We start from the raw sequence: 26,069 nt of genomic DNA, 5'->3' as shown, positions 1-26,069 counted from the left end.
CTGACTTAATAAAAGTAAACGTTTCATTTTCAGCTACAGTTAGCAAATAGCCTAAACAAAATGCTACTCACTATAAAGGTAGATAAAAATAGATTTAAAATAAATAAATAAATTGAAAAAATTCTCATTTATATCATTTTTTTTTGTAATAAAATGATTTTGGAGATTTTTTTTTATCTTTCTAAAGATATTTTCCATTTAAAGGGTACCTGTCATGACAAATACAACGTAATCTTGTCAGAGAATCAGATTTCATCTCTACATTATGCTACCAGAATTTCTCTATTATCCCATTGTATAGCGCTACAAAATTTTGCTGGCACTATGTAAATAATAAAATAATAATAATAACCAGGGAAGTTCTCTTTTGGGCATATCTCCAGCTTGCCTTTAGGTTAAGTGAAAGCAATGCCGTGAAGGAGGGAGGAGAGGCAGGTACTATGTCAAAGCATTAGCAGTAGCATGGAGAGAAAGAGTTATTAAAAATAAGAAAAGGGCATTTAAAGCATTTAAATCGGACAAATCAGATGCATCTTATAAAAGATATAAGGAAGCAAATAATGCGTGCAAAAAGGCAATTAGACTTGCTAAACTTCAAAATGAAAAAATGATAGCTAAAGAGAGCAAAACCAACCCTAAAGCATTTTTTAAGTACATAAATTCTAAAAAAACCCAAAATGAAAGTGTAGGTACACTAAAAACTGAAACTAGGGTGTTAGTCAATGAAGACCAGGAAAAGGCAGGAATTTTAAATAACTATTTCTCCTCTGTATATATTAAGGAAGAACCCATGGCAATAGATGTGCAAATGATTGCTACTAAAAACTTGCAGAATAATTGTAATTGGTTAATTTAAGACAAGGTGCTGCAGCAACTAAAGAAAGTTAATATAAACAAAGCTCCAGGGCCTGACGGTATCCATCCACGTGTACTTAAGGAACTAAGTGTAGAAATAAGTGAACCTCTGTTTTTAATCTTTCAAGATTCTTTTCTTTCAGGAAGTGTTCCGGAGGATTGGAGGAAGGCAGATGTGGTTCCTATATTCAAAAAGGGTTCAAAATCCTTGCCTGGAAATTATAGACCTGTGAGCTTAACTTCTGTGGCTGGTAAAATATTTGAAAGGTTATTAAGGGATTATAGTCAAGAATTCCTTGAGAAGAACATGGTTATCAGCAAAAATCAGCACGGTTTTATGAAGCACAGGTCGTGTCAAACTAACTTGATTGCATTCTACGAAGAAGTAAGTAGAAGTATAGATCAGGGTGTTGCAGTGGATGTGATCTATTTGGACTTTGCCAAGGCATTTGATACAGTTCAACACAGAAGATTAGTGTTCAAACTCAAGGAAATCGGTCTAGATGAAAATGCTTGTTCTTGGGTAGAACATTGGCTTAAAAACAGAGTACAAAGAGTTGTCGTTAATGGCAAATTTTCAAGCTGGACAGAGGTGGCAAGTGGTGTCCCTCAGGGGTCTGTTCTGGGACCCCTTCTATTTAACATGTTTATAAATGATCTTGAAGACAGCATTGAAAGTCATGTTTCAGTGTTTGCAGATGACACAAAACTTTGTAAAATAATACAATATGAGCAAGATATTACTTTGCTGCAGAGGGATTTAGATAGACTGGAGGACTGGGCACTCAAATGACAGATTAAATTTAATGTTGAAAAATGCAAAGTTATGCACTTCGGCGTAAAGAATACACAAGCAACGTATACCCTTAATGGAAGCGAATTAGGGATAACAACACACGAAAAGGACTTTGGAATTGTTATAGACAACAAACTATGCAACAGTGTGCAATGTCAATCAGCAGTGGCCAAGGCCAGTAGGGTATTGTCATGCATGAAAAAGGGCATTCATTCTCGGGACGAGAATATCATTTTGCCTCTTTATAAATCACTGGTAAGACCACACATTGAATATGCTGTGCAATTTTGGGCACCTGTTCTAAAGAAGGATATTATGGCACTAGAGAAAGTGCAGAGGCGGGCTACAAAATTAATAAAAGGAATGGAACATATCAGCTATGAAGAAAGGTTAACAAATTTAAACCTATTTAGTTTAGAAAAACGTCGCCTAAGAGGGGATATGATAACATTATACAAATATATTCGAGGCCAATACAAACCATTGTGTGGAAATCTATTCACAAACCGGACTTTACATAGGACACGAGGTCATGCGTTTAGACTAGAAGAAAGAAGATTTCGTCTAAGGCAAAGGAAAGGTTTTTTTTACTGTAAGAACAATCAGGATGTGAATTCTCTGCCTGAAAAAGTGGTTTTATCACAGTCCATACAGATGTTCAAACAGCTACTAGATGCATACTTGCAAAAACTGAATATTCAAGGATATAATCTTTCAATGTAATAAAGGATAAATATGACTGCCATTCTGGGGTCAAGAAGGATTTTTTTTCCTAGCTTGTTGCAAAATTGGAAGTGCTTCAAACTGTTTTTTTTTTTGCCTTCTTTTGGATCAACAGCAAAAAACAAATGTGAGGAAGGCTGAACTTGATGGACACAAGTCTCTTTTCAGCTATGTAACTATGTAACTATATGTAACTATGGATGATTTATTGCAGGAGCTTTGGACAAGTAATCTGAGAAAGGAGACAGAGGGAGAACACATACGTTTTATTTACATACCATAAAGCCAACATAAATAATTAGGCACTTTAAACCTGTTATGGGAACCATGGCTGTTCTTCCCAAACTATATCTGTCACAACAGGTTCACTTTAAGATACATTATAGTCCAACGGTTATTAAGCATGAAATACAGATAAGTTATGAAGCACAAGACTGTATATTTGTGTAATATTTACATTTTTGGTAAATTCATTCCTTTAATACAAGTTAATTGAACATGTGATCTTCCTGCTCTGCTCCCTCCTGTGAGTGTGTATGTCTGTCAATGAATGTGTGTCTGTCTGTGAGTATGTGTGTCTGTCAGTGTAAGAATGTTTGTCAGTAAATGTGTCTGTCTTTACAATACATATTTACAATGAAGTGTTTATAGGCAGGTAAGTCAAATGCTTAATTTTAGTTTAAAATAGTTGCCACCACATCTATGATAATTATACTTTTATATGGTTCTTAGAAGTATAGCTGAACATTAAGAAGCATATAGAAGTATAATTATCTTAGATGTGGTGGCAACTATTTTAAACTAAAATTAAGCCTTTGACTTACCTGGCTATAAACACTTCATTGTAAATATGTATTATAAATACAGTATACATTTTAAATAAGTAACCACAAAAAAATAAATCCCGAAACACTATCTACTTAACTTTGAAATTCTGACTCACAATTAGGTCCCGTAAATATGCCAAAGTAATATAAAAGCCTAATCATATTAATAGAATTTAGGTTAATCAAGCATATTCTGATATCATTACAATTATACTACAAAATACAGTATAATGTCTGTCAAAATGCCAGTCTATCTTTATAACTGGTAAAATAAATGTACAAAGAATAAAAGGTCAGAGGAAGTAGCTCATTAAAATGAATTACATTTTCTGTCCATCATCATATTAAACACCCACCCCAAAAAAAAGGCACACATTAATACAGCTATTTATGAATACTTCGTTTATTAGGGTTTAAAACACAACATTGCAGTTTAAAGGCATGTCCTACCTGCTCACTTACTAAAAATCCACAAAATGTAAACATTATTCTTATACCTTGGCATTGCTTCTACATAGACTGATATTCAATATAAACAAGTTATGCTCCAACCTCTTAAATATTTCTCTGAAGGTCTATTAAACCTTCTTTTCCATCCCTCTTTCAAATGATAACTCACGTGGTACAAGTCATCAAGTGATGTCATAAGATAACATACCTCTACACATCTTAATTGATCAAAATAAGCAGCTTTGCTATAGGTGTGTCTTTCAATGTGTGCAACCATGGGGCATTCCTTTTCCCCACGAATATTAGTCCAACGGGACTGAGCAAGTCACAGAAAGTTAGGCACAGGGTTAATAATATAGTTAATATAAACAAGAGTTTCCTTATGAAAAGTGGTGCAATTATAACACAATTAGAGTCTGTGCATATGTATGAAAAGGTTGCTGCCAGAAAAGTCCCTGTGTGAAAACTATGGCAGAATAGGAAAATTCCATAATTATTAATTAGTTCATTTATAGCAGATTATATAAAAAATAGTTTCTTACATTACAGTTTTCTGCCATGTTGTATTTACCATTATCTATACTGTATATTTTATATATTCAAATGATAAATGATAGTCAGAAATGTAAGAACAAAAAGTTGCAAATATGCCCTATTTTGTTGTGATTTTAAAGCCTATCTTAAGATCTTTACACAAAACATACAGACACAGTGGTAAACTATGACTAAATAGATCATGCTTGGAGATGGCACCGTTATTTATATGCAAAACCACATTTGCTGTAGCTTGAACAAAAGTTCTTGCTATTATTGCTGCTGCATCTTCATACAGTCATCCACATCCTACATGATTAGCTCCATCGTAGGAACTAAAGAAAATTGGGAAAATGCATAAGAAATCTGTACTAAGGTAATCCATGGCTACATGGCATGTGTCAATGCAATATGATACACCATCACTGTGGAGGCTACTAGCAGAAAGGGAGGAAATCGTCCTAAATAAGCTACCCAATCTTACCTTTTAATTTATAGAAATATGCAACAACAAAAAAATGTAAATTTCAGATTTGTGTATATGATATGATATTTTGTATTTGTTTTTGTTGAAATGCAATTGTTTTACAACTTCTGTTAACTCCTTTAAAATATATTTTATTATCCTCATCTTTCTATAACAGTAAAATAAATATTTGATTTTAAAAAGCTGCATCATCGTGACTGGGGGGATCTCATCCCCACCTGGTTTACTGGCAGTGGATTAGTCTCCCCCATCCCCTCTGCTTACTAAACCAAAGGCACTAGCATAGAAATGGGGACCAGAGTGATTTAGTCGCCAAAGATGGACACTTGCAAGGTATATAAAAGCATCTAAAAAGATTTTTTTTTTACACAAACACTGTATTCATAAACATCTTTTGTCATTTTCTCCTCTTAGTATATGCAATGTTTTTAAGAGAGGCAGTATAATTTTAAAATAACTATCTATGCTTGTGCACTATATGAATAAAATGAATTCACAGCATGAGTACACGTGTCTTTTAAGTTCATTCCCACAGTTGCACATGCATTTGTGTTTATTTTACAGGACTGAACACTGATCTACATCATATACAGTTTGTATGAATTTGATGTCATTTTTTTTTATTGCATTCTGTTCTGTCTATACTGTTATTTTTTTTCCCATCATCAATAATCAAATTTAAACAAATCAGTGATGTCAAAAAAGGTCAGAACGTAATAATGATTTTTATTTAACTGCAAAGACATTTCCCATTTTCTCCTTTGTACTGATGAATCGGGAAGATGGCTAGGATGGAGGTAGTGAAAGACAAGAAGGGGAATATATTTTCACAGTCTCATCCCATGAGCAGTCTGCCACCTGGAAAATAAAAAGAAGTACCTTATTAGATAAATGGAGATAAATTAAAAACAATTGTTTACTTTTTATATTTTAGATAGAAATAGATAAAAATATAAAACTCCTCACACATGAACATCAACGTGAAAGACAATTACTGTCAATTCATCAAAGTCCTGGATATCTCTCTTTGTGCACCAGCAGTTGTATATGATAAAATGCTATATGTGCCTTTAATATTAAATATGTAAGACCAGCGTAGCAGAATGAATGGAAATATTAACGACAGGGGAAAAAATATTCCATTGCTTTTCCCATTGAACACTTGGGATGATGAGGTTGTGACACCTTTCACCAGATGCAGAATGGTATTAAAACATGAAAAAACGGAAAAAGAATGAAAGCAGATTCCACATTTGTTGAGAAACAAGGATGCCTGGAGGCAGTAGTTATGGAAAGGAGCAAAGGACAGGACATAGTCCTTCTACTCAAAAAGCCTTTCTTCTTCAACCATTATGGTTAAGTAACTTAGATTCAAAAATGTCATATGGTTCAGTACATTACAAGTATATCCAAAGTTGATTACATTTATTACATTTCTCTGAGTCAGTTATCAACTATTACACCCCAATGTTTAGTAAATATACCTCTTGACATTAAATTGAGGGTCCATATTATCTAGGATAAGACAGCAGGCTAATCACATAGACTGGTCTGCAGATTAAATCCCCAAATGTATGAAGCAGAAATAATAACCCTCTTTCTAACCCATCAAGGGTAACATGTCATTATTTTATGAATGGAGGTAAATGTCTACAGTTAATGAATTCTTGTAAAATAGAGTAGAATGTGTCACATCTATTATTTGCTTTCTCACTGGAGGGTGATTAATTTGGAAGAAATAAAGGAATTGAGCAGCACCAGTATTCTGAATTACTGGGCTACAAATGCAATGACAAGATCACTACCCACAAATAACAGGGAGCTTTTCTAATTTGAAGGGAATGTCATGACAAAACAAATATTCAAATATCATTAGTTTATATAATGTATGTAAAGAATAATTGATGACAGGCCATTGTATTACTAGAAAAATAATGCACACCCGAGGTGGTAATGCGGTCACGACGGGAAGCAGAGTGGCCGTTACACCTCAGATGTGCATTATTTTTTCTAATAATTCAACGGCCTGGAGTCAATTATTCCGCTTATACTACAGTTACCACACCTCAAAACATTGTTCAGATGATGTATTTCAAGACGTTTGTCAAGTTTTTGTCATTAAAACGCTCTTGTATGTAGGACTAATTTTCCGTTATTACAGTTGACTACGCAAAGTGATATGGAACTGCAATGCATTCAAGACCTGTCTGGAACTACTTTAGCCATGCGTCTCCCTAAAAATAATGCACACCTTAGAACGTTCGTCAACCTATCAGATTCAAGCATTCAACGGCCCTGTAGCATAAATACTGATATACTTCTGAATGAAAGAAATTAAAAGAAAGAAAAGAGGCATCCGGATAGGTCATCATTTTATATGATTTTGTTGACAAATTCATCAGCACTGTTAATATACAATGCAGAAGTTCCTCTCCCTTTTATGGAGTCCCCTGGCGCATCTTGTGGCATGCTGCCAATGACAGCTACCATAATCTGTAATAGTTGTTTACAGTCTAATAAGTCTTGCAGAGGGGCTGTTGGCGGCCTCCTTACTAGAGGCAACAGACAACCTCTTTTTTTTTTTTTTTTTAAACTTGAACTAGCTCTGGCAGGAAAAGTTTTCGGTGATGACTAAGTTCTGTTATTATAAATGACAACACATGTTATGCTACTGTGTTATGTTCATCATCCCCAGTGTGTGTTTTTACAAAAGATAAGATATATTATACATATTATGTACATCAACCGCTTCTTCTTGTCAATAGGCCATTTCTCTATTGTTCTAGTAAAGTCTTTTAGTAAAGTCTCGGTTTGTTATTGTCTGCCACCAATTAATTAAAGTGTTACTTCAACCACCATGACCACTTCTGCTTTTAGAAGTGGTTATAGTGGTAGGAGTCTTTATATGCGGCATTTCTGCTTGAAACTCTGCACATACAGAGAAATCTGCACTTTTGTGCCAATGGTAAGTTGCACCACGGGCACATGTGACTTAGGTTGTCTGATATAAATTCTGTGCCTAACATCCTAATAACCATATCAGCTCTGTTTCGGGCTGCCTAATATCAATTCTGTGTATATATGACATCTGTCCTCAATGCAAACTGATGCAATGGTTATATATAAAAAAAGATCCCAGACTCTCCCCATGCATTTTAAGAAGTGCGTTAAAACTCATCTTTTCAATGATCTCATCACAGCCAAATCCAAAGGTTCACTATTCTGTACTAATTATACTAATCCTACTAGACCTCTCTGCTGCTTTTTTACACTGTTGATCACACTCCTTTTTCAAACCCTTTGCACCCTCTGCATTCAAGACACATTCCTTTCTTGGTTTTCATCCTATCTCTCACAATGATCGTACAGTGTCTCCTCCTTTCCTGGTCTCAACTGGAGTTCTCAAAGGCTCTATCTTTGCTCTCTTTCTGTTTTTTCTTTATACTGCCTCCCTTGGCAAAGGTATTTATTCTTTTGGATTTCAGTACCACCTATATGTCAGTGACACCCAGATATATCTTCTCGTCCCCAATCTCTTTCCCACCATTCTGGGGTATGTCTAGTCTTTTTAGAGCCACTTAGTTACAATCACTGGCCAAAGTTGGCATTTATATTTGTTTGTGTGGTAAAAATGCAAAAAACAATTATGAACGCTAATTTTGGCCAGTGTTTGTGAATAAGTGGCTACTAAAAAGACTGAACATACCCCATTTGCAATACCTTGGGTTGTCTTCTTTTGCAAAGGGTATGCCATCATGGGGTAATTCTCATTCCTGGGCTACCATACACTCTCAAAGGCAACATAACCAATCTGGCAAATTTTAATGTGAAAAAAGGTCCTTATATTTGATCCTGTAACTTTCAAAAACACTAAAAAAAACTGTAATGGGGGGTACTGTTTTACTCGGAAGACTTTGCTGAACAGAAATATTAGTGTTTCAAAACAGTAAAACATATTACAACAATTATATCATCAGTGAAAGTGCCGTTTGTGTGTGATAAATGCAAAAAACATCACTTTCACTGACAATATCATCGCTGTGATATGTTTTACTGTTTTGAAACACTAATATTTGTGTTCAGCGAAGTCTACCGAGTAAAACAGTACTCCCCATGTATAGGTTTTTAGGGTGTCTTGGAAAGTTACAGGGTTAAATATAGTGCTAGCAAATTAAATTATCTGAACTTTTGGCCTGGGCTGTCAGACAGGTCCCCCAAATTGCAACCAATAAAATTACTTAATTATTTAAAAACTTGATACGTCCGAGGTCAGGAAGGGGTTAATGGGTAGTATGGGGTGCAAATCATACACCATATAATGGAAATCACACACACATCATATTGTGTGTGTGATTTCTGTGATATTGTGTATGATTTGCAGGTTTCTGGCACTACCGGGAGACTTGGGATGTCTGTGATTGGTCTCTTCATTAACCGTATGTCTCTGTACAGTCCATAATGAATGCTGCTGCCAGACTTCTCTCATGACAAATCTTCACATTATCCCTTTGCCAATTGTCACATTAATTCCCTGTACAATTTAGGATTCAGTTCAAAATATTAACATGCACCTACAAAGAAAAGAACAACTCTACCCCCACTATATTTTTCTCTGTCACTCGGCTCTGCCAGTTATCTTCTCCTGCCCAGTGCTTGTACTGCTAACTCATGTTTACAGTTCTTCTCGTGAGCTGCTCCATTCCTATGGGACAAAGCCTGTCTTCCTCCATCAGACTCTCCCCTACCTAATCAGACTCCCTCAACCTAATTAGCACTCCACTTTACTCTCACCTTCCATTTCTTTTTCTTTCAAATTCTGTTGCTTTCCCCACCATCTCAGTTTGTTGTTATGCCCCTGCTTCCTCTTGTAAATCTATACTTAACCTCCTCTCGATTGTAAGCTTGTTCATGCAGGGTCAAAACCTGTAATAGTGTGTCTAATTTGTTGTGAACACCCCTTTATAATATTGTAAAGCACTGCAAAATAAGTTGTTGCTTCATAAATGCCAATAATAAAACACATTCATGTATACAGTCATGGGAAAAAGAAAGTATGAATCTTTGAATGCTATGATTTTACATATCAGGACATAATATTCATCTGTTCCTTAACAGGTCCTTAGAGGTAAATACAACCTCACATGAAACACACATCACATTTTACACTGTGTCATGATTTATTTAACAAAAAGAAAGCAAAAATGGAAAAGCCAGTAGTTGCGAAAATATGCTTTTAACCCCAAAATACAAATCTGAAGTGTGACTGAAACAATGATATATCAATGAAACATCTGATATCTAGTAGCTAATACTGTAATTGAATTGTGCACAAGAGAGAACTAGATACATTTTAAGTAAAAAAAAAAAATCACCAATGTGATAGTGAATTACATAACTTAAAAGATTTAGGCATAAATGAATATTCCTTAAGACTAATCACTGTTAAGTGAATCAATTACCTTTGTTTAGCTTAACACCTAATAGTGATTGCACCAATTTATTTCTTTCCTAGAAGAGTCTCAATTTATTGGGTCATTTACTTTGCAAAGCTGTGAACGTGTTTTACAGATGTGCTGGGCTAATGTAGATGGATGTAGTATCAGAGGCAGTACTGGATTAGGGGCTTCACGGGTGTAGAGCCCTGTGGGTTATCCAGCACAGGGAGTCCATTCTATTAGCAACAAGACATTCAGTATATACAATGCAATAGCTCATGTTGACAATTTACATTTTAGAGACTGTGCTTCCCATGATGCTCGACCAGACTGAGGAAGATAACTGGGCCTCTCTGGTCACATGCTATGACAGAGGCACCAAATGTTTCAGGCCACATTAGCAGCTCACAAAAAACAAACAATCCCAGGAATCATGGGCATAATGCAAAGCATGGGGCAGGAGCACCAGCTTCAATGGCCCCTAAATTCCTCTGGCCCTGTTCAGAGGGTTTCTGTAGTTGTTCATGGGAATGCAGATGGCCTGTCTCTGCAACTAGAGGGTTAATGGTAAACCGATAAATCAGCCTGTGGCTGAATTTTTCTGTCCACCATCTTAAGGTGTCATGCCAAAAGCATGAGTTGGTGTTTGATGTGTGTTTAGATATGTTAAGAGCTGTTTTTTTGTAAACCTTGGGATGACATTTATTGTGGTCTTTGATCTTGCACCAGGCCTAGACCATAAAACATCTAGATAGCCATCACCAGAGCTGGACACAAGGAACTTCATAGAGTGGGCAATAGACTGCCAGACCAACCCCCTCTGATCCCCCCCAGGGGTCTGCCCACTGAGAAACAACTAGTTTAGATATATAATGAGGGTGCTGGACTATCCAGAGAGTTCTGTTATTAATTTTTCTTTTGTCAGTAACTTCTAGGAGATCAATACCATCTCAGACTCCCACAAGAATTCTATATGGGGTAAATTTATGTAAGGAATTTCTTGTGTTTTCTCCTATTTTATTTTATGTACTGTTTTGCAATTTGTTATCTGTATGTCATTTATTTCTGTATTTTGTACTCAGCACTGTGAATCTTTTATTGTCAGATTAAATATTTACTTAATCAGCTTGTGTCTCTGTTCTATAAGAGCTTCACTCTCCAGAGGACACGATACCAAAAAGGGTTAATTATATGTGTTTGATCAGTAAAAGTAGAACTGTGATTCTATAATTCTCCGGTGTGTGGGGTAACCTAAGACGCCCGGGTTTAAAAGTCTTGGTGGTGGCAGTAAAGTGTGTACTAGGGGGTTAGTGTAGAAGGGATTGCAGGGGTTAATTGAGTGGTTGCTGGGACTAGCAACAGGTAACCAGGGGTCTGGTGTCATTAACCCTGTCACTTCCACGCTCTCCCCACTGTCTCGGCTGGGCCTATAGCTATCATAATATTGTAAAGCGCTACGGAATCTGTTGGCGCTATATAAATGGCAATAATAATAATGATAATAATAATACTAATAATTGTGTTATCAAACTGTCACCAACACCTTTATGTCCAATTTGCACACATTTTGGCATAATTTATGTAATTTGTACATATTTTTGCAGCTTCTTTTACTTCCAGTTATTTTTAATTTAGGACACTTTTTCGTCTATGCAATGGGTTTATCATCTTCTGATCTTTTTACTACAGAAAAGTGTTCTATTTCACTTTTTTACCTGCCACTCTAAATTTGGCTTCTGGCTGAATTTACTTTTAGAACACTTTAATATATATGATCAAAATAATGGCAGAATGTAACTGTCATGTTTCTAAACACTTTGCTAAATATCATTTAATGTATATATATATATATACATACACACACACACACACATATGCATACATACTATATATGATTTATATACCGTATATACCTAATTTTACCACAACAAACTGGGAAAACTTACTGACTCAAGTATAAGCCTAGGGTGGGAAATGCAGCAGCTACTGGTAAATTTCAAAATAAAAATAGAAACCAATAAATTTACATTAATTGAGGCATCAGTAGGTTAAATGTTTTTGGATATTTATTTACAGTGTGTGTATATAATGAATGCAGTGTGTGTGTGTTTGTGTAGTGTGTATATAATGAATGCAGTGTGTGTGTGTATATAATGAATACAGTGTGTGTGTGTGTAGTGTGTATATAATGAATGCAGTGTGTGTGTGTGTAGTGTGTATATAATGAATGCATAATGTGTGTGTGTGTGTGTGTATATATTTATATATATATATAATGAATGCAGAATGTGTGTGTGTGTGTATATATATATATATATATATATAATGAATGCAGAATGTGTGTGTGTGTGTGTATAAAATGAATGCAGAGTGTGTGTGTGTGTGTATATAATTAATGCAGAGTGTGTGTGTAGTGTGTGTATATAATGAATTCAGAATGTATGTGTATAGTGTGTGTATATAATGAATGCAGAGTGTGTGTGTTTGTGTAGTGTGTATATAATGAATGCAGAATGTGTGTATATAATGAATGCAGTGTGTGTGTATATAATGCAGACTGTGTGTGTGTATATAATGCAGAGTGTGTGTTTGTGTAAATGCAGTGTGTGTATGTTTGTAGTGTGTGTAAACTGGGTGGGGGAAGGGCATTTTTATTATTTTAATATTTTTATTTATTAATTAAATATTACCATTTTTAACTTTTTTTTAGTCCCCCCATCCCTGCTCCCTTGGCCAAGGAGGGGGGATATGTCAATCCCTGGTGGTCCGGTGGCATGGGCTGTGCAGTGGGGGCCCGCAGAAGCTCTTACTTACCTTCCCAGCAGCTCCCCTGTATAAATCTCGCGGCCTGCGTGCCGTGCGGAGCGTTGCCATGGTAACCCATAGCAACGCTCTGACGTCCGCGGGACTCACGAGATTTAGACAAGATTGCCAGGCTTGTCATGAGCCCGGCGGTCCTGGTCTGTATTATGGCAATGTAGGTTCCCAATGTAGACCCTCACTCGAGTATAAGCCGAGGGGGGATTTTTCAGCATAAAAAATGTGCTGAAAAACTCGGCTTATAATATATATACGGTATATATTATGTTAGTCCAATAAAAAAAAATGTATAATTTCATACTGTAATACTCTGGTATTTTGGCTTTATATATACACATATATATTTAAAAAAAAAAAGAATTGTCTTATTTTCTCACCCCCTCCTGGGTGGTATGTTTATTCCTCATTCATGGGTCCTCTACCAGAGGCCTGGAAGTTTGAGGGTTTGGGCAGTAGCTGTTCCTAAAACTGCACTCTTCTGGACAGCGATCTAAGATGTCACACCTGGAATCTGTTGAAGCCACTCCCCCAACTTGGGAGTCATATATATATATATATATATATATATATATATATATATATATATATATATATATATATATATAAAATGGCAAAATACCAGAGTATTGCAGTATGCAATGATACCTTTTTTTTATTGGACTAACATAATATTTCAAAGATAAGTCTAAAGGTTAAACTTGTACACACATACACAAACAGGAAAGGAACATAATACTAAGGGATAACTGATAAAGTGGGATGCAAATACACAAATAACACCTTTGAGTGATTGTGGGCATAGATGAACACATATCCATATGTGGTGCAATTGTCCAGTTATGGTCACATACTGGCAACAAATAGAAGATTTTCTAACAAATAATTTCCATGAACGTTCTTATTGTCTCAGTATATAGAAAGATTCCCGTATCTTTTCCAAATGTTATTTTGATAAAATCTCTTAGGACACCAAACAAACATTGGCTAAAACCTGTTAAAAAAAATTGGATGAGCATGCTGCACACCTTATATTTTCCAAACATCATATTATTACACTGTATGTATCCTGTCCTTTAAAGATTTGGAAAGAAATCAAGCAAAAAACAGAAGTGATAAGAATATAAAAGGCAGGAGTGTCTAAAAGTTGTACTTGGGGGCCACAGATTTTTTTAAAGCAAAATTGTACATACACATTTCACAATTATAATATATTTCACTAACAGCTGTTAAATGTACACAGTAAATTATGAAGCAGCTATAATAATAAAAAAAGTAATATAAATGACTGAGTGGTTTGCTCCTGCTACAATGTCCATATGCAATGATAAGTGGAACTGAGCTTTTAAGGAAAGGCATGATTGATTGCCAGTATCATGCTGCTTTTTTCCTGTAATTTCATGACATCTCAAATTGAATTTTTTTGCCCTTCTTGTTAGACCCATAGGGAGAAATTGAACCACATTCAGCAAATGTGTGTTAAATTAAGCATAGAGAGGTATATGTAAACAAAGAGATAATGCACTTCTATCCATTTACTTTGCTACTAATTTTGGTAAAGACAAATTGTAGCAGAAATGTTTAATGTTTTCTAAGTCTGTATTTTTGTAAAATTGTAATCCAAAATATCTTAACAAGAACTTGTGCAAATAGGATATTGTGTAATATATATATATATATATATATATATATATATATATATATATATATATATATATATATATATATATTTCTACACATATTAACACAGACACTGATCAACCAAACATTAAAACCACCTGTCTAATATTGTGTAGTTCCCCCTTGTGCTGCCAAAACAGCTCTAATGCGTCAAGGAATTAACTCCACAAGAACTCTGAACATGTCCTGTGGTTATTGCACAAAGACATTAGCAGTAGATCCTTTACGTCCTGCAAAGTGTGAGATGGGGCCTCCATAGATCGGATTTGTTGTTCCAGAACATCCCACAGAAGCTTAATTGGATTGAAATCTGTGGAATTCGGAAGCCAAGGCAACACCTTAAACTCTTTGTCATGTTTCTTAAAGCATTCCGGAACAATTTTTGCAGTGTGGCAGGGTGCATTATCTTGCTGAGAGATGCTACCGCTATCAGGGAACACTATGCTATTAAGGGTTGTACGTGGTCTGCAACAATCTCTAGGTAGGTGGTACATGTCAAAGTTATATCCATGTGAATGCCAGTAACCAAGGTTTCCCAGCAGAACATTGCTTTGAGGAAAACACTGCCTCCAACGGCCTGTCTTCTACCCATAGTACATCATGCTGTCATTTCTTTCCCAGGTATGTGAGACACACACATTCAGCCATAACCTGATCTAAAAGAAAATATGTTTATATATATATATATATATATATATATAAACTGAATGAAGAGAGCACTCAATGGATTTTTTTTAACGTGTATTGGTGATGAGATGAACAATCGACATTTCGACCCAAAAGGTCTTTATCAAGATGTGTACAAATAGGAAAATGCAGTTTATATAAAGGGTAAACCATAAACAAATAATCACTTACCCTAGTGCCGGTGTGCCCAATAGATCCATGCTCAGGACACTGTGTGGACCGCGCATGCGTGAAAGACGTGCGTGATGACATGAAGGATATGTAAATGATCGTGTTCGCGTCTAGTAACCATAGTGACGCGTAATAAAAATAAAGAGACTAGATGATGATATGAAAAGATGTGAAGGGTCCATAAAAACAAATCAAACGGAGGATAAAATGAATCTGAATAGAATAAACATCTGCAATACTGGAGAGATGAGAATATAAAGCTAGTACAATGTATGAGACCAAAGGACTGGAGTGCCGATAGGTAGATGAAGACTGGAGAGTGAAGTGTGTGAGCAGTGGATGGGAGATGTGGTGTGGAGGGGGGGGGGGGGTAAATGGGAAGATAGAAAAGAGAGTAGACATACCGAGATGTAGAGATGAGTGTGTGACAGAAAATGTGGAAAAAGAGAGAGATATAATATAAATAACAGTGAAAAAACGTGTATAGCAACTTACTGAAATGTGAAATACGGGTGGAAAATGGTGACATATAAAGGGAATGTGAAACAAATGAATGAAAGTGTGAAGTGAGTGAAATGATGTACTGTGGAGGTCTATATACATATATACAGCATAATACTAAATATATGTCAAATATGGTATACAATCAATGAAGGAGAGAAAATAATTCATTATATTTATCAAAAAACTTAAAATAGGTAATAACCAAAAGATGGTATCTGAGAAACAGACAAAGATAGGATCTGACCGCCAAGGTGTAAAGTGTTGAGACTATGAAGAATGAGAGATACATCAAGTATCTCTCAAAGAAGCGCCTAGAGACGTCATCATTGTCACCAGGGACATCTCCGTGCGGGCCGCAATAATGACCCGATCAAGGGAACTAGGCACAATAACCCACGAAGGCCACAGAGTAGCAGTGTACCCTGATACACCGTTTTCAGCGCTAACAGAAAAGCGGAAACTGGCGCCTGTGGCCAAGAAACTAAGAGACGCTAACCTGAGATACCGTTAGGGCATGGATGGATCCCTCACCACTGTCATCGCAGGTGAAAGCCGCACACTTACCTCAACAGATGACCCTGACAGCTTCCTACAACTCGCAGGACTGACGACAAGGCAACAGCAAGGGACCCCTCTGCCCGAAGATGCACTAGTGGAACCGGAGCACTGTCTCTACCACAAGCAAAAGCAAAACAAGGCACCGGGCAATGTGACCATAAAGAGACTGATATCTGCAGCCAAAGGGGAGCCAGAACGCAGATTCGCTAAGTGACTCACTATTAAATGTATTGAAATTGTGTCTACTACCCAGGACTGCTGCTAAAATAACGAGTTTACTCCCCACATACATACCCACCTATATATTATCCATATATCTACTAATTGTTTGACATTAATGGTCCTACACCTATATACTAACCATATGTATACTAGTTGTTTTACATTACTTGTCACATACGAATCTATGTAACGCATAAGACAGATAATGATGTTACACTATCTAAAATTTTCAATAAAACATAAATTGATTAAAAAAAAGAAGGCCATGCGCATTTATGTTATGGGAGAGATGCCATAGAACAGGAAAGCCACCTGGTTCAGCAGATGATCCACCTAGAGACGTTCTTTTATCTTTATCCTTGTTCCGGATGAAGGAGAAAATATTAAAAGCAAAAAAGACAACTGTATTATTAGAACCATACCACGGAATTATAATTTTACCGGACTTTTTTTTTTTTTTTTTACAAGAATCAAGAGACGTTCATTTGCAACAATATCAGAAATACTCCAAAAAAAGAACATTAGATATAAGTGGGGGAACCCAGTAAAGGTAATTCTCACATATGAATGTAAATCATACTAATCAGATTAAGAATATGGGCATTATGTAACAAAATAATAGATCATATATAATGGATGATGAATGCGTTGTTTTTTTTCCTGATCTTATATGTAAATTGTAAATGGGAATTTATATTTTTAAAATTATTTAGACACACACAACAATATGAGAATTTATAAGAATATGGGTAATAAGAATTAAATATGATTCACACAAAAAAATTGGCTGTATTTCACTGAATAAGACACTAAATCAAATTAGAAGTGAATGCAATATGAAAAGTAGTTACACAAAAGTTATATATAGATAACACAAGGAACGTGAGAAAAATGTTGATAAAGGAAAAATAAAAGGGAGGTGCTTTTTTTTCTTCACAAAGTTATAACTGGACTTAAAGGGACACTCCAGGCACCCAGACCACTTCTGCTCATTGGAGTGGTCTGGGTGCCAACTCCCACTACCCTTAACCCTGCAACTGTAATTATTGCAGTTTTTCATAAACTGCAATATTTACATTGCAGGGTTAACTCCACCTCTAGTGGCTGTCTATTAGACAGCCACTAGAGGTCACTTCCTTGTTTCTAGCACAGGTTTCCTGTGCTAGAGCGTCGCTGGACGTCCTCACGCTGTGTGAGGACCTCCAGCATCGCTCAAAACCCCATAGGAAAGCATTGAAATGATTTTTCAATGCTTTCCTATGGGGAGACGTAATGCGCATGCGCGGCATTTCCGCGCATGCGCATTAGGTCTCCTCGGCCGGTGAGCGAGATTAGTCTCGCCCACCGGCCGACGTAAGCACTAGGAGGAGCGTCGCGGAGGCGGAGACAGCGGCGAGGGACATCGCCGCTGTCCCAGGTAAGTGACTGAAGGGGTTTTTACCCCTTCAGTAACCGGGGATTGGTGGGTGGGAGGGAGAGGGACCCTCCAGTGCCAGAAAAACGGATCGTTTTTCTGGCACTGGAGTTTCCCTTTAATACACTAATGATAATTAAATTACACGTAACTTCACTGAAAAAAAGAAGTAATGTATTAGAATTAGGGAATAGATATTAGAAATGAATAACACATTTAGATGGAAATAAATAAATAAATAATTAATCTATAAAAGCAATTGTATGGAAAAGGGACCCATTCAGGATTCAAATAAATATTTGGTAAAATTTTACTTTGTAATGGCAGTAAAAGAATGAAAGTGGTAATTAAAAATTGTCAAGTAAATTAGTTCAGAAGGGAGAGAGGGAGGGAAAGAAGAAAGAAAAAAAAAGAGGGGGAAGTTTTTTTTTTCTCCCTCTCTTGTTTTTGTAACATAAGAATATTATTTTATAGGATCTTTTTGCTCTTCACATCTAAGGGGTAATATGGGTTACAATAGAAAATAAAAAAAGGGGGGAAAGGGGAGGAAGAGATAAAAAAGAAAAAAAAAAGGAAAATCTCTTCTAGGTCACAAGTAGGAATCCTTTATTTCTCTTGAAAGTAATTAAATAAAAATAGAGATATAATAACAGAAGAAGAGAAAAAAGGAGATGAGAAACTGGTTAGTACTGCCCCAGCTCTATCGCCATATATAGTATGGCAATCGGGTTCCACATTTTATTGGGTGAGAATATGTGGAGGTGAAAATGCACAAATGGGTTGTGCTGCTTCCATGTAGTATGTTATTTGTATGTAATTTATGCCTATGTATTGTCTAATGATGTATTTATGGATTTTTTGGGCAGATTTGGGGCTTGTTGTGAGGGATAAGAAATGGTACTGTAAATATGATGGGTAAATTTCTAACGTTGAATGTACGAGGTATGAATACTCCTCAGAAAAGATCTATTTTGTTTTCTAATTTATATAAGGAAAATATAGATATTTGTGCACTACAGGAGACTCATTGGAAACTGGAGGACAAAATAAGAGTTAATTCTTTGAGGTACCCATTGGTGATCTCGGCTTCCTTGAAAGGGAAGAAAAAGGAAGGAGTGGCGTTCCTATTTTCCAGCAATCTAGATGTTAAAATTAAATATAAAGAAGAAGACTCTGAAGGCAGATGTATTATTGTTGTAGGAGAATTTAATAACAAAACTATGACTTTAATCAATATATATGCCCACAAAAAAGCATCTGCCCAGTTTATTTCAAGAGATTTAAAAAAATGAAACAAGGTTCGTTAATTATAATAGGACTTCAGTGGGGAATAAACCCTCAAATTGATAAGAAAACATTAACAGGGAAGGTGAAGAATGGGAACGCTACCTCACAAGCAGGGAGATTACAATCGGATTTGGATAGGTATTCTTTATTAGATATTTGGCGTGTTTTTCATACAACAGAACAGGATTTTACTTATTTTTCTAATGTACATTGCTCGTATTCACAAATTGTTTTGATCATAAGTGATACAGGTTTAGAATATCAACAAAATGTTTTTTTTTATCCAAGAAATACCATGGTCAGATCATAATTCAGTTATATTAGAATTGAAGGATAAATGTGAAAGAATTAAATCAGATTGGAGATTGAACCAAAATCTCCTAAAACAATCACAGAATATAGAATATCTAAAAAAAACTACAGAGTTTTATTACTCAGAAAATCAAACGGATGAGGTGACACTGTCAGTGATGTAGTGTGCATATAAGTCAGTTATTAGAGGACATCTCATAAAACGTGGAGCACAAGCTATAAAAAAATGCAGCAATAAGATTAACTGATTTGTATATAAAACTATTTCAAAATGTAGAATTAAATAAGAAACGGATATCGTTGTCCCTATCTAATGAAATACAAGATCTTAAAAAAAAAGATAAACAATTTGCTAATGGAGAAAACCAATAAAACGTTATATTCTTTAAAAACCCTATGGTAATACAAGGGGAATAAAGCCGATAGAATTTTATCCAATACAAAAAAATAAATAAAAAAACGCTCTCTAACATTGTACATGAAGGTAAAACATATCTAGCACCAAACCAAATAGGTAAAACATTTGTAAATATTATGTCAATTTATAATTTACAACAAAGGACAACAGGAAATAAAATTGGGGAACATTTTAAAAATATGGATTTACCAAATCCATCTAGTGGGATATTGGAGCAGCCAAATAGACCTTTTATAGAAGAGGTATCCCAAACTATAAGAAAACAGAAATCTGGGAAAGCCACAGGACCAGATGGTTTTGATGTTTCTTTCTATAAACTAACACACAAAAATAAAGGGTATAAGTGGAGCTCTAAAATACCTGAATAATCTAATATGAAGATGAATGCACTAATTGTATTATTTTACAGAGATCTGTGAACAATATATGACACATTCATAGTGCAGATGGTTTATATATAATATTAGGTGAGCATAGGTATAACAATTTTCAACTCACAGGTATAGAGCCAATCGATCACCTGGCTCTAGTGTGTAGCACTTTGGGATCTTTAGGGGAGATCCACAGCCCTCGTATGTCTCCTTCTCACCTCCTGCACACCTAAATTAGTTAGCAGGGATGGACAGGAAGACTCCAATAGTAGAAGTAAACAAATCAATTTATTATAAAAAAAACAAATAAAATAAAAAATGATCTACTGATCGAAATCATTTGTGAAAAGACAATGTCCAAAGTCCAGATGTTTTTGATGTTTCGTTCTATAAACTATTTACAAAATAACTGGCCCCATATCTGGTTGATGCTTTCAACGATTTAGCTGATTAAGAAGCCATACCTAAAGAAATACTGCAAGGAAAACCCCAGAAGAAATCACAAGCTACCGACCAATCTCTCTTCTAAATTCAGATGTAAAAATATATCCAGCCGAAATAGCAGAGAGATTAAAAACTATATTAGATACGTTGATTCATAATAACCAAGTAGGATTTGTCCCAGGAAGATCTCCAACTGGACACATGAGATCACTCATAAATATATGTGCGTGTGTGTGTGTATATATATATATATATATATATATATATATATATATATATATATATATATATATATATATATGTAAATCGATCCCGATTAAATGGCGTGCCCCAGCTGACTCTTTCATTGGATGCTAAAAAGGAATTCAACAGGGTCGGCTGGGGATATATGGTGGAATCGTTGAAGGCATATGGATTAAGGGAAAGAATATTTCAAGCAATAATGGAATTATACACTAGACCGAGAGGTCGAGTAATAGGATCTGGTATCGTATAACCATGGTTTTCTTCAATGAATGGAACACAACAGGCGTGTCCTTTATCACCCTTGTTGTTTGTCCTCACATTGTAACCTTTAGCCAGGAAAATTAGAACCCATCCTAAAATTCTAGGATTTAATAAAATGAATACACAGATAATTAAATTATATGCAGATGACATCCTATTGACTGTTGAAGATCCTTGTAAATCAATAGACGGAATTATGGATTGTATAAAATAATATTCTTTATTATCAAATTATAAATTAAATGAAACAAAAGCTATAGCGAACCACTTAAATATGTCTAGAACTCAAATAATTTATCTGAAAAAGATAAATATAATATTAAATAGGAAAATAATCAATTTACATATTTGGGTTTTAAATATCAACTAAACCTAATGAAAGGATGGAAATAAATGTACTCCCTCTAATAAAGGATATGAATAGATCATTTAAAGAATGGAGAATGTTAAAAATTTCCTGGTGTGGGAAAATAAACACCGTGAAGGCATATATGCTCCCCAAGTTTATGTATATATTCAGAATGGTATCTCTAAAAATTCCAATTACATGGCTAAATATGATCCAGACCGCATTTTCTAGATTTATATGGGCTGGTAAGAAACCCAGATTAAATTTACAACTACTTGCTAAAAAAAAAAAAAAAAAAAAATAAAATAAAAAACTACATAGGAGGAATATCAATTATTCAAGAATATGCAGCTGCAGCTTTAATAGCACATGCGGTGATGTCACAAATAAATAGAGATTCATCTGAGAGTTGGTATCTGATAGAGATGAAAGATTTTAAATCTCAAGACTTGTTGACCCAATTCTGGAAATCACAGAATTTTGTGAAATCTTCAAACATAATTGAAGGAAATATAGCTTTAAATCATATTCTGGCAAATTAGTATACATTGAAAAATAAAGCTAAGATAAAAGACAAAGTTTTACCTTGTCTACCTTTAAAATTTACAAGTGGCTTGATGAAAAATATAGACCTTCAACTATGGATAAATAAAGGAATCATAGAAATTCATTGTAACGGACCACAAGCACCGCACCGGACACCACAACCACCGCAGACTCCACAACCGCCGTAGCTTGACTGGAGTCTCGCCGTCTTCCTTCCACCCTGGATCGGCTTCTGTCCTCCAGGACTGTGTGGGGAAGAACTCTCCTCCAAGGAGAGCGTAACAGGAACAGCTCTTAAAAGAGCTAAGTGATTCAAGCTCAGGGGAGTACGCAGAGCATAGTAATCCCAAGTGTGATTATAACAGCTCCCTCCAATAACGAGACAAGGCTACGTTTTGAGGGATCAAGAAGAACTGTCTAAAACTTTATTTTACTTGGGACTAGCCCACATGGTCATAACATTAACATTGCTGTGAAAACTCAATAAAATTACAAACAGTCAAATCATAGCAGGCAACATACAGTGACTTATTATAACATAATTACATATTTATAAATGGGTGGGGAAGACCATAATTAACACAAAATCTCTCTCCTGCATGCAGAATTAGCGATAGGCAAATCTACCCGAATATGCAAATTACCAGTCTTGCTATTCAGGTAGTGCATATTACTGTTGCTACCAACAGAGGACACTACATAAGCTCCATAGCCAAATCCACCTAGTTGGTAGCAATCCTCAGCAGTACAGGAGAGCAGGCAATACATTTCACAGTACACACACACACACACACACACACTATAAACAATTACATTACACACACCCTGCACCTATAATGGGTACAGGGTGACTAAAACATAATAGAAATAAAGCAACCTACATAAATAGTCTATCTGAAGGTAGAATAGGGGCTTTAAAGCCAAATTCATCAAAGAGTCATAGTCACATGGGAGGAGGCTGGCAAGCAGGCCTCTCCAGGACCAAGTGGCGAAGGGCACTTCGTCACATTCATAATTTAGTAGAGTGAAAGAAAATAAAATCCTTTGCTGCACTCCAAACAGAATTTAATCTTAGTGATCACGAAATATTTAAATATTTCAGAATTAAAGGTTTTCTAAATGATACATTGTATATTAATGATAATTCTCAAATAGTCGAAATTTTTAACAAAATGTTTAAACAAAATTATTATAAACATTTAATCACAAAATGTCTTGAAATCATTAAATATGTAAAAAAAAAAAGATGTCCTAATTACTGCTATAATAAGATGGAAGGAGGATTTACAGATCCAAATTAATGAAGAAGAATGGAATAAGGCATTAAATATGTTATAGATCGATACACTGTCTGAACCTTAATGAAACACAGTATATATATTGGTTAATCGTTGGTATAGAGCCCCCAAAAGTATTACTAGAATATACCCAAATGCTCTACATAATTGCTGGAGATGTGGGGATCAATATGCTGATTATATGCATGTATGGTGGTAATGCACAAAGATTCAGACAGTGTGGTTAAAAACTTTGGAGGGGGTTGCCGCGTTGTGGGGTCTTCGGTCACCGGCTGTGAGCGTAGAGGTTGTCTTAGCAGAACTTGGGGTACGATTCTCTTCCCTGCCTCTGACCTCTCGCCCCTCATGTTGAGACACCTTCCTTGAGAAGGTTTTGTTGCCGACCACGGTCCGATTCCTGATGCCCCTCTCAGGCAGGCCCAAGGGTGGTATAGCGACATGTTCCTACCAGATCAGGATGGACTGGCGAGGGGATGGAGGGAGGGTGGTGCGCTCAAACTATCTAAGCTTATTACTAACCAGTACAACTTAGCTCCTGAAACATGGATGGATGAAATTGATTACACAGTTACATTATACTAGTTACATTATACTAGAAATACTTAAACTGATTGCAATGGATCTGCACGTCCTTGTAAGTTGGTTATGTTGGTCCTTCGCGACCTATGAATAGTTGCTGATATGGACCTGCGTGTCCACGAGTGTTACATTGGATGCTTTCCTTTACGATAAATAAAAATCTTATTCATAAAAAAACAAAAACTTTCAATTGGAAGAAATTCCAACTTGGCAAGAAATTAAGAATCAAACAATTATACAATTAGAAATGGAGAAAGGAATATCTTACCAAACAAATTGGAACAAAAAAAGACCAAGAGTTATGGAGGTATTGGTTAAACATTTTTCAAAAATATGAATTCTGAGACAAAATGCTTAGAAGGATCAAAAAGAAGATTTATTAGAAGGAGAAAATGTATGGTAAAAGAGAAAGAATATAGAAGGGCAAGGGAAATGAATAGGAAACAGGAAAAGGGATATTTGGCAATAATATGCTGGATTATTTTTCCCTAGCACCTTCCTTATTACCTTAAGATCAATAAATCATAGCAAGCCTCAACATCTGCCATGGTATTTATGTATATATATTTTTCTTTTTCTGTATTGATGTTAAAGTCGATATATGTTTTTAATTGTTTGGTGAAATATGATAATATTGAAAATGTCCCTATTCATATATGAGATATCTTGTAATGTTTTATATGAAGATTTTGTACAGGATTACATTTTGATAAATAAAAAAAAATTAAAAAAAAGGGAGTACTACAAAGGGGAATGACCCTCCAAAGGTTATATATTTATTTATTTATAGCTTATCAAATATTATTGGGTATCAACTTGAACATAGACAAAACATAAATATAAGTGTTATTAACAGCAGTATACAGCCCAAAGGGAAAATGAAAGGTTTGAAGAAATAGATACTCTTGTGCTATGTATGTAATAAACTCCTCTGTTGTATGCTTAGGGGTTTGAGTCTATGTAAACATAAAAAAAAAAAAGGCATTATCATGTTAAAGCAGTAGCCACATAAAAATCTATGTTGGAAAAACATATGTTGGAAAAAGAAAACAAGATAAACCCATGTACTACCCAACAGACTCTACCTTCATATAATAACACTTCCATGTATGTATACAGAGAGATTGCTACAACGCAAACTCTTATGGCAAAGAATCACCTAAAATATGCATGTCAAACTCAAAGTCTAGCAAGGGCCAAATAAACAAGGTTTAAGTTTATGTGGGCCGCAATCCTCCCACACCCCCTCCAAAAAAACATAAACTTTCATAGAAATGTAGGTTTATTTTGAAAAGTACAGTATAAAAAAAAACCAGCATTCCCTCTACTAAATCCCAGTCCCCCCCTCTACTAAATCCCAGTCCTCCCTCTTGCCAACAAGCAGACTCTACTCACATTGCCGCTGCCAGTATGCGACTCCGGAGTCCAGCCTCTGGTATACCCCAAATAGCGCCGTCCGCATCCTGTGCCAAAGCGGTGGAAGTCACGTTGGAATGTGACGTGGCGTTGCGTGCCTCCGTGCACCTCCAGATCCTCCACTGTCCAGCCGCGACCATCGCAACACTGACCAACACACACACACTCACTGACAGACACACACACAATGACAGATGGACACACACACTCTGACAAACACACACACACATTTACACATTCTTGCACACACTCACATTATTGTATTTATCCCTGGTGTCCAGTTGGGATCTTATATCTGGAGCTCAGCCTTCCTGGTCCACATTGCTCCCTCGCGTGCAGTTTAGTAATGCCGGGTGCCGGAATATGACGTCATATTCCGGCG

The 26,069-nt window shown here is 35.7% G+C and overlaps 1 protein-coding gene across 1 annotated transcript in view; it reads right to left on the bottom strand.

Annotated features, from left to right (window-relative positions):
- Positions 1–3,284: 3,284 nt before the first annotated feature.
- Positions 3,285–26,069, bottom strand: part of PEX7 (peroxisomal biogenesis factor 7) — a 303,428-nt gene continuing 280,643 nt past the window's right edge. Inside the window, exon 10 of the mRNA XM_063441196.1 lies at positions 3,285–5,530. Within this exon, the coding sequence (XP_063297266.1) occupies positions 5,459–5,530 (72 nt within the window). The 3' untranslated portion in view covers positions 3,285–5,458. The remainder of the gene's footprint in view (positions 5,531–26,069) is intronic.

The sequence above is a fragment of the Pelobates fuscus genome, chromosome 2 (assembly GCF_036172605.1).
Source record: "Pelobates fuscus isolate aPelFus1 chromosome 2, aPelFus1.pri, whole genome shotgun sequence".
Lineage (NCBI taxonomy): Eukaryota > Metazoa > Chordata > Amphibia > Anura > Pelobatidae > Pelobates > Pelobates fuscus.
The sequence above is the reverse complement of the archived record's forward strand: the minus strand, read 5'-3'. Positions and strand labels throughout refer to the sequence as shown.